General features: G+C 44.4%; 1 protein-coding gene across 1 annotated transcript in view; it reads right to left on the reverse strand.

Moving 5' to 3' along the window:
* Positions 1 to 9331, reverse strand: part of ntn1a (netrin 1a) — a 51031-nt gene extending 41700 nt beyond the window's left edge. The window contains exons 1-2 of the mRNA XM_034529296.1: positions 9067 to 9331; positions 7769 to 8826 (exon numbers count right to left, since the gene is read on the reverse strand). Coding sequence (XP_034385187.1) covers positions 7769 to 8792 — 1024 coding nt within the window. The 5' untranslated portion in view covers positions 8793 to 8826; positions 9067 to 9331. The remainder of the gene's footprint in view (positions 1 to 7768; positions 8827 to 9066) is intronic.
* Positions 9332 to 10824: the final 1493 nt, after the last annotated feature.

Genomic DNA, 10824 nt, shown 5'->3' on the forward strand with positions numbered 1-10824 from the left:
GCACTGCACACAGAAGCCGCACATTGACCCAACTCATAGTAAATATCCTTAAAAATGGAGTATCGTATTTTTACAACACTTTATGCCAATACCTTTCTGGTAATGGCATACCGTGCTACACGATGAGTGTTGGAGTTGCCCGTATCCCTCGTGTCCATCAAACACCTATTCTCCAACAGCTAACAGCACTTTGCAGATTCTTGGGAGCCACCCTAGTCATGTTTGAACACTATTTTTCCAGTGGATTTTGTAATGTATTTAACATTTGGCACCTAAGGCGACCAGCTACGATCAAGTGTTAGGCGCTGTCAAAGAGTCCAATAACAATAATGACGCAGCTGCTATCGCTGTAAGAAAACCCACTTCATGTCTGTGGTTTTTCTAAAAAGATTAATCAGATTGTTGAAAATCTTTAGTGTGCACTAAGCCCAGATTTCTCTCTACCTGACAGCATAAAATCATGTCCGGAAGCGTGTGTGTATATGAGCGACTTCTACAGAGTGCAGCAAATATTAGAGGAGTGCTGTGTTTGAAGGCTGGAAAGAGGAGGAAAAGATCACTTTGGACCAATTATCGCCAGCTGCTGCTGGAAGAGTGAACCCACAGGTCGGATGGAAACATTTTAAATGGAAGACACACGTAGCAGAGCATGTTTTCACCCACAGGCATGCAGCAATAATTCTGATCCTAAGTACGAGAATGATGATGATGATGATAGAGACAATCTGAGTCCCTGGCCCGGCTGGATGTTGTGATTAACCAGCCACAGTCCGCGGTCAGTTCAAGCACCAGCGAGGGCGACAAGAGGAAGTGAGTGCAGGCCAGAAGCCAACGGAGTGACACAATATGGCTTTTGACCAAAGCGTTTCTCAAAAGTAAGGTCGAGATTCCGTTCCCGGTACAAGCTCCACTCACTCACACTGGCTAAAAATGCGGACTCCCACTGTGACCGGGATCTGTGCTGCATTACTGAATGCGTCGTAGCCAAAGCAGTGAAACCAAAACCACAACCGTTGAAATGTTCACTTTGCCCAGAGGACCCTAAATTCAACGAAATTTCAGAAGAGATTTAGTCTTTCCTGACAAGTGAACACATTCCATCACCCCAAGCAGTTCGTCCTGAGCTTTGTCAAAGGCCTTAAAATGGATTGTAATCAAACTGATCTTTTTCCAATTGAGACTACACCACGCAGATAGCTCTGTAAAACATAGTTACTACAGATGTGTTTTGGATTTAGTTTTATGAATGGCCTTCCTTGTATTTCTCTCTCGGCACAAACTGACACAAATGCTTTCTAATTACCGTTTTGGGTGTTTTCTTTATCTGAATGTTGTCCTCAGACAGACTTGTTCATATAAACCTATTTCCACTCTTCAAAGTCAGAGTTTATTATATGCAATCAAAATCGGATTGTTTCTCAAACAGGCCTTATGACAAGCAACAACTAGCTCCAAAATTCCAGCTCCAAAGGGCTGCTGCCAAATACTGACATTAATAGCTTCAAGATCCTCCATGCTTCAACATACTCCGTGGCATCAGCGTTATTTGTCAAATCTATTGCTTCTATTTGAGCCTAAAGTATTGTGATTATAAATGATCTCACTCATGGGATTGTATGGTCTCTAGCTACTCAAGTGCTCAGAGTAGCAGGTTTTTTAAAGTCCGTTGATGGTATTTCATCATCATTATTGTTTAATATAAATACTTTGTGATATAAGTTTTGGAGCCAGACATTATAATAACCCCTAAAGAACTAAATGGATCTACTCCTACTACTTGTCTTCTTTTGACCCAGTCCTATTTTTGCTCCAAAAAGGATGGTTGAAGAGCAAGGAACCACATGTATCTCCTGTCACTAATCAAGCTGTTAAATCTATTTCCAGATCACAAGGTTGAAAAACACACTTTAACATTTCAAATGAAACACCGGACCTTACCCGACAACAGAAACGCAATGCATGAATCCATAATCAGAGGTAGCTGCAGCACTGTATCTCACATTGTATTCTTGAAGGTGTTATCAATACATCTACTCAGTGTTGGCTATGTACCATCATTACTTTAGTCTTCTAAACTTCCAGTTCCATAGATTTCAAATGGAACTACCTTTTAAATACCTGGCATAGATTATCAGGCCTCTCTCTTTAATTCCCCCATGGACACACACACTTACAGAAAGAATACTGTACACTCCCAGTATATATACTCAACTGGAGCACAGACTCTTTAACAGCCGACGTCAGTGTTCGCTGGAAAGACTGGATGCATTAAAAAATCACTTTAGAATACTGGGCTGAAGTTACACATTGAGAATGTCATCTTGCGGTACTGCCAGATTCGATATCATATATCTTTGCATTATTTGCTTTAATTCAAGGCTCAAGTGAGCTACAATATCAGCCTTCTGCTAACCTCAGCTGTCACAGCTGCTGCTAAATTATCAGCGCAATCGAGAGACATGTTGCTAATAGGCTAAACTATTAGAGATATAAAGAGCTTGGCCTGCTGTTGGGCTTAACAATTAGCAGGCTAACTAGAGGACAGCTGGCTACTTAGCTAGCTTCCTAATTCCGCCATCCTTTTATGCTACGCTCGTTAAAGAAAATGAAACTTGCTATTTATCTGGTGATAATAATGTGCTTTCCTACATTGTGACAAGAGTGTCAAGACGAAGAATTAATTAGCTAAATTCGTAAACTAATTTAGCAGCTGGCTAGTTAGCTAGCTAATTCCACCATGCTTCCATGCTACACTGGTGAGAGAAAATATGCCCAGCGACTTTGCTGGATCTAAAGGTCCCTCTGCCTCAATTCTCCCCGCTAGCAAACTACTCCTTCGCCGGGAGGAGGGCAGGTGGGACCTCCAGACACTAGCTATCTAACTAGCCAGCACTGGAGATGGACAAGCTAGCTAGGTAACTAGCCAGCGTTAACCAATGTGTTCAGAGAATTATTATGTCTCCACCTACACTCCCCACACAAATACGTCACTGTGTTTAAGAAGAGAAAAAGAGTCTATTGGCAGCAAATGGACATTTTCAACACATACATGCAGAGCCACAGCGTCTCCTGTGCTCCCAAAACATGCTGCAGAAAATGTGTCATTATTACTGCCGTCCCACGGCGTGTGTGTGTGACTCTTTTTTGTCTTTTTTTGTGTTTGACTACAGCTACTTGATATACCGTACAGTCAGGCTTGCTTAAAGTGCTGGCTCAGAGGCCATGTTTCTGTCTCCCTGAGAGATACAACAGGCCTCAAAATCTAAAACAGAAGGGTGAGCTGGTCGTCTGGACCATGAGCGACTTTTTCTTTGCAGCGGTTTACAGAACGAGCCATAAACACAGATAAGAGCTCCGGCAAAAGAGATTCTTGAAGCGAGAGAGGCCATTCCCCCCTGTTTGAACTAGCGGCTTAAGACCTGGAGAAAACTGTGTGTGCGTGTGCGTGTGTGTGTGTATGTGTGTGTGTGTGTGTGTGTGTGTGTGTGAGTGTGCGTGCCTACAGGTGTGTTCATGTCGGTAGAAATAGGCTGACTGAAGAAGTGAAGGTGAGGACTAGTAGGACAGTGCAAAGTGCAAAGCTACTCTGTCAGTTTATTTCCAGCTTTGTTTGCTGCGAGCGGGACTAACGACGCATCCCGCCGGCACCTTTGAAGATGAAGGATGCCGGTTTCATAAAGGTGCGCGGCGAGCTGCTCAAACATTAACCAGACCTTTGGTCTTGTCTGAAAGGTAGCGAACGAACATGGCGGCAATGGAGACGTCTGAAGGAAAAAACATCTTTTGTCCCTCAACTGACTTGATGCATTTTAAGTGAAAAAGCATCGCTTATGTGCAAACAAATGTGGAACGCTATACGTGTCTGACTGGTACCATTCTTACTGGTTTACACTTTGAATCTCATTATCTGATACGTGCAGGACGATTGTAAACACCTCACCTAAGTAAGCAACAGTGATCTCAATGGAAAAATCCACTCTATCATGTGTATTAACACAGTCCGATATATCAATAGTCTGTGATAGTTGATGTTTTTTAGTACCTTTGATGGTTTATTTCTGACAACTTTTAATCCATTGTACATTGGGGCATCGCTATGATCAGGGCAACTATTATTTAAAGCACAAACGCAACATGTTTCTATGCTGCATTCCTTCATGTAGGAGAGTTGTGCACAACTGTTTACAAAAGGCTGTTTCTTTTTGATTATGTCAGAAAAAGGAAACTGCACAACATCCAGAAATTGATTGTTGCTGGAAAGGTTTCTGTTATCAAAGTCCACTGTAGCTGTTTCTGGAATTATCTTCGACCTCATTAAGGTTTTGGGCAGCCATCCATGGAAGTTAGGAAAACACACCACCAAACATCAGTATGCACACAGCTGTTTTTAAGTGTTTACTTATGCTTGCCTGAACATTTTGTTGGAGGTAATACTCACATACTCGAGGCACTCACAGGACCCGTTTAAGAATTACTTTATGCACAAATCTTATTTTATTTTTTCAACCCCTGATGGTTACAAGTTGAAAGTGAGCTCACATATCACAAAGTAAAGTAGTTTTTTTTTTTTTTTTTGTCAATTTCAATGTGTATCAAATCAGCCATGTCAACCTTTCGGCACCACGCGTTCGTTCCTGTCAGTCGGATGCCTCTGAGCAGCACCTGGGAACATTTGAGGGGGTTTTCTGCAGTTCAGATTTTGATATAACGAGGCGAAGAGAAAAAAGCAGGAGAGAGGGAGACTGCTCGTGTGCGTACATCTCAGCTAGGATGGAGAGAATCTCGTCCAAGTCACTGATATGCTACAGTATCAATGCCGAAAGGAATCCTGTCCCTGCAGCCTTTGTATTCCTATTGGCCCAATAAGGGGCGCCTGGACATTTGTGAACATGCCATGGAAATGTCACTCTACCTCCCCTTTATTTCCTCTCTCTCTCTCACACATTTTCCTTACATCTGTCTCTTTCATTTTCACTATTGTCGTCCTGCTCCACCTCCTCCTGTCCCCTCATTCTGCATACCTTCAAGCTGATTTTTTTTTCTTCTTCTTTCTAATCTGCCTGAATTATTCAAGACACCGTCTCCTTTCTTTAAACTCAAAGTGTAAAGAAAACTGCACATACCTAATTTGAAAATGTAAACTCTAAAAAATGAACAGCTAATTTGCACCCTTTTTGCTGTGATGAGTCAATAACCCAAATGGATGGAGGTGCATACTCAGGAGCGTGCTCTAAGATCCTGATGGGAGTAATCAGCAAAGTGCACTTCAGGAGAAACACAAGAGACGGACCTTTGTATTTTTGTGTTTTTTCTTCTTCTTTTCTTAGTCAACATCAGTTCCAACACCACACGCTGCCAGTGCTTTAAACATATTTTTTTTACTGCACACAAAAACACTTCTGTGCTAACTAGATCCTCATGAGAGCCCAGAGACGGTGCTGTCATCAAGAGGAGTACAACAACAAAAACTCTCGGATTTCGGTGCGATCACAGGCGTTGTTGCCCCACTGAATACAACATACCTCAACACGCCTCCTCCCGTTGTTCACTTGGGATTTCTCCCTCTCCTCCAGGTTCAAACACACGAGTGAATGTCGAAAAGTAAATAGCTTACTGACAACGTGATGGATGCAGTAATCGACAGGCTTTTATGGCCCCTTATTATACACAGGGGGAAAAAAGAGCGTTGAGGATGTTGACTGAAGGAAACAATTTATTTGTGTGAGTTTTTTAGGAGCTGTGCCTACACTGATTATTGTTTTGTTTCCACACACAAATCTCCTTCTTTGTATTGGATGCATTTAAATGTTACATTGCTGAGCGCTGAGATATTTGACCATTATCTGAATGCTTTTCCCCCGCGGCAATCTTTCTCACTGACTGCCTCTCATGGTATTATGCCACATACGAATTTAAAGATTGTTTGTGCTGCTGCACTCGGTGAGCTTGATACTTCAGTATAATATAATTTAAAATATGTAGCATAACTGATATTGAATCGATGGTGCTGGTTACCTACATGTTATTCAAGGAGGTTAAGATCAACTTCACGTATTCCTTTTTCACATCAAGTGCTATGTCGAGTGCTGAATGTGGACATTTCCAACAAGCTGTGCCTGTTGATTTAGCCACATCTGCCAGGAAGAATGGTGTGGAGCTTTAGCAACGGACGACGACAGCAAACCAAAAGAACCTTTTAAACATCTGCTACGTGTCAAAGTGGCTGACATGTGCCGTGGCCATCAAGCAGTGCAGAGTCTTATCCCCCCCCCCCCCCCCCACCCCCCTGCAGACCTGCAGCAGACTGGGAAATATAAAAGGGAGTCACCCTGAGGTTTCAGTGTCTATCAGCAACATCTTTCCCCCTCAGTTTCTCGAGCTGTCCCTCCTCATCCTCCTCACTGTACCCCTCATCAGCAGGAGCCAGTAATTACAATGAAATTATACTAAGCAAAATACCATACCGACAACAACAAAAAAAACACAATTTCCCTTGGACACATTAACATAATTCAGTAAATTCATCCAACAAACTTCAGAACATCATCTTCTCTTACTATATGCAGCTTAACCTAAATTGGAAAAAATAATAAATGAACCTGGCCAGTGTTCTGCATTATCTACAACCTATACTCAGGTTCATACGTCTGTGCCAAGTTGCAATAAAACTACTGTAACCGATCAGTCAGCAGCTGATGAAACATGTTGGCTGTCAGACACAAAGAGCAGCAGAACAGATAAGATCAGGGATTTGCTTCTTTTGTTGTTATTTTTACACCTGCTTGCTTTTAAGGATGGCGAATAGTACATATTCTATTTTCTCAGGTTGTCTTTCAGTGAATAATGTAAAATACAATTAGGAAAACATCCAAATGAAATTAATTATTTTTTTAAATGTTACTACATTTAAAGCATAGAATAAAAAACAATAAAACTAGGGCCAATTAGCTTCTTCTTTTTTTCAAATGCACATTTAGGAACACGATTTGATTATAATATAATTTAATGTAATAATAATGTATACATTGGTAATGCTAGATATATTTATTTTTAACCGCAACACCTGACCTGTCGGTTGGATTTTGATTTTAATGACGTGATTATAATTCAATTAAATTCAGTTTATTTTATGTAGCCCAATATCACAAATTACAAATGGGCCTCAGAGGGCTTTACAATCTGTACACATACGACATCCCTGTCCTCACATCGGATATAACGACAACAAATAACAAAAAAAGCTGCGTTCAATTACCCCTGCGGTGAGTTTGTTGCAGGATCCTGGAGATGATTTAAAGGGCGTCGTTTTATTGCAGAGAGAGTAAAAGTCTGCATGTGAGAAATGTTCGTGTGGACGAGGCTCGGTGGAGCCGTGTGAGCGGCTTCAAACGCCCCCATTGCGGCCCGCAGCGAGCTCAATGCTTTCAAATAGCACTTTAACCCATTTTTAATGCTGGTTGGCGAACGCCACAATATGTTTTTTTTTTAAATTCGGTTTTAATGAAGTTGAAATGTAAAAATAGCCGTGTATTAAAATATAAAACAATTTATTTAAATTATTATTTAAAAGACCATCAAAAAATTCACTTATTTTACATCTATTTTTCATCTAATAGTGCTCCTTTCTTCTTTTTTTTCTTCACGAAATATTCCCACTGTCGGCCCAATCTTAAAACCACAGCAGCCACCACACATACAACCCACCCTCCCCGAGTATCAGCATCAGAGGCGCAGCCGCTCCGGGATGGCGCTCGGCGGGGGGACTTACCGACGCACTCGTTGGCCTCCCTGGCCGTGGCTCTCTGCCACGGTCTGTCGTAGTGGAAAGGCTTGCACCTGTCGCACTCCGGCCCGGCGGCGTTGTGCTTGCACTCGCACACCAGACCCCCGTCCCGGTCCTTTACGCACCGGGACGCGTGCCCGTTGCACTTGCACCTCCCGCCGACCTGCAGGTCCGACACGGCGTAGAAGTACGAGTCGCGCGCCAGCTCCGAGTCGTCCTCGTTCTCGTCGCCGAACGTGTGCAGCCGGCTGAAGATGACTTTGATGTCGGTGGCCGTCACCCAGTCCTGCAGCACGGGCGAGTTGTCGAAGTCGTGCGCCGACGGCCGGCCGTCCAGCGTGCTGAAGGCGATGAGGCCGCCGGTCAGAGGGTACATGTCGGTGTGCGAGTCCGTGCAGACCGCCTCCTGCTCGTTCTGCTTCGTGATCACGGCCCGGTTCGGCTTGTTGTACATCTTCCTGCACTGGGTGGAGTAGGACTGAAAGGGCACCCAGGTTTTGCCGTAGTCCATGGACTTGTAGATCACCATGGACTCGGGCCGGGGCGAGCAGAACTGCAGGCTCACGTAGGTGACCTCGAACTTCTTGCCGAGCGACAGGGTCAGCGTGACGTTCTGCGGGTACTGCACGAAGTTCTCGGACTGCCAGCAGGTGAGGTTGTGCGGGTTGTTGAGGTCCGTCAGGTACGCCGGCGGGCGGCCCTTCTTGGGGTCCGAGGCGTCGCAGGTGTGACAGTTCCTCGTCCGCTCGTCCCCCTTCTCCGCCGCCGTCACCACGCAGTAGCGGCCGGGCGCCTTGCCGCAGGTGCTGGACACCTTCACCTCCTTGCCGAAGGCGGAGTTGACGAAGTCCGGGATGCAGCGGCGCGGGTTGCCGTGCTCGTCGTAGCAAGGGTCCGGGGGGGAGGTCTGCGCCGCGAACAGGCTCACCCCGTAGCCGCCGAGGGCGCTCCGGCACGACAGGGACGCGGCGAGCAGCACAGTCAGCGCAATGTCCACAGCCCTTTGCATGGTAGGTCCCTCGGTCCCCGAGTGTCTCCGCCGGCTGGGGGAGAAACGGGGGGAAGCAGCGAGCGTGAGGGAAGAGAGAGAGAGAGAGAGCGAGAGAGAGAGAGAGAGTTAAGTTTGGCGATGCAGCAAACTCCCCCCCAACCCCCACCCCACAAAAAAAAGCCCAACAACACTGGGGCAAGAATTTGACAATGATGAAAAAGTAACATTTACTTCACACGCACGCTGAGGGTTTTGTGTGTGTGTGCAAAATGTCTATAAGAGCTCACTTTACCTGATAATTATTTAAAGTAGAAGAGAGAGAGAGAGATAGAGAGAGAGAGAAAGAGAGAGAGATAGAGAAAAAGATGTGAGGCTACTTTTCTCTCTAACGGGCTTCAATCACAGGTTCTCCCGTTTTCTTGTTTGGTTTCTTCAACAAAAAATAAATCTCCTGCGTAAAAACAAGAGGAGCGGCTGGATTTAAGAGTCGCTGGTGTCCTTATAGCAAGTCCCTCTCCTCCTGCCGTTCTTTTCACAATCTCTCTCTCTCTCCCCTCCCTCCCTCTCTCTCTCTCTCTCTCTCTCTCTCGCTCTCTCTCTATATTTCTCCCTCCCTCCCTCCCTGTCCCGTCCCCCCCCCCTCCCTCTCTTTCTCTCGGATCTTGCTTGGCACAGCTTTTTGGTCAGCTCATCTCGAAAGGGGTGGGGAGGGGGGGGGGGGGGGGCACACCGGGCGGAACATCGACATCCACTGGTCAGAGGATCCGGACTGGCGCGGAGACGCGAATTGCCGCAGAGGAAAAGTGAGAACACGCACCCGGCGTTGATTCAGTGCGTGTTGCCCCACCTTCATCCGGACGTCACCTGGATCGCGTGGGGAAGACCATCGGGACGTGCAGTAGAGAACCAGTGTCCTGTCTCTATACCGCTAAATACACTCAACTGATCATTAAGGTTACAAAAAAAAAAGAAGCATCAATACAACGCACCATTTAGGATCATCACTTATATTACATTAAACTTGTCCATGTCGAATATTTAAAGGGATTCCTCTAATAATAACACAATAACATCGTGGACACTCATAATGTGGACGTTTGATTTGTGTTTAAGTTCCCTGTGCACGTGCTCCTGCTGTTATCAGGCATTTCTTTAATGCCGCAGTTCAGTCTCCAGCACTGAAACACCAAACCCACTCTCGCGCTGACCCTGATCAGTTTACAGATACAGACACGAAATTACACCAACAACCTTCTGCTTACACGCACTGAAAAACAATACGGTGTTATTACTATTATTTTTTTTTTTTTTTGTGCTGGATTACATCCCTCCTGTTTGGTGCCTCGCTCGTGCGGTCCGAGCTGGTGTCGCGTCGCTGGACCTGTTGAATGTCGGCATTAGTGGTAACAGCGCCATCTTGCGTCCGTAGAAAGAAGCACCACTCTGGCCCGACACTAGCCAGCGGTGTCTTCTGCTTTCCCCCGGCGGTGGAGGTATAACACCGCCTGTTTAATGAGAGCGAAGATGATTGGCTGCTGCCGGTCAGAGTGATCGATACTGAACCAATACGACAGGCTGCTGCGGTTCTATTCTGAGATACCGTTGCTTTTCACAATCAACACAATAAGGAATAATTTAGATCATTTGCAAGATCCACTTCATGAGATTATATTTATAATAATAATAATCATTATTATTATTAATGTAATTGATAATATATTATTTTATAACATTAATATCAACATTACTATCGCTATACACTTGAAATAAGAATATAAAGTAAGGATAATATGAGTTGGCTTACAATACTGCCAAATATTTACATTTTAATTTACAGTAAAGCTAACATCTGATTTGGATGTATTTGATCTTAACTAGTAGGTATTTTTGTTTACGGTAATATAAATTCAGAGTAGAGGCTACCATTATTATGTAAATAATTAACTACAGAAAAAGAGTTTTATAGCATTTCATAAAATGTGTGGGCAAAACAGTGGAGAGTCACATTTGGTTTCACTTTTCCAAACGACACAGAATGATCAGGTTTGCT

The sequence above is a fragment of the Cyclopterus lumpus genome, chromosome 1 (assembly GCF_009769545.1).
Source record: "Cyclopterus lumpus isolate fCycLum1 chromosome 1, fCycLum1.pri, whole genome shotgun sequence".
Classification (NCBI taxonomy): Eukaryota; Metazoa; Chordata; class Actinopteri; order Perciformes; family Cyclopteridae; genus Cyclopterus; species Cyclopterus lumpus.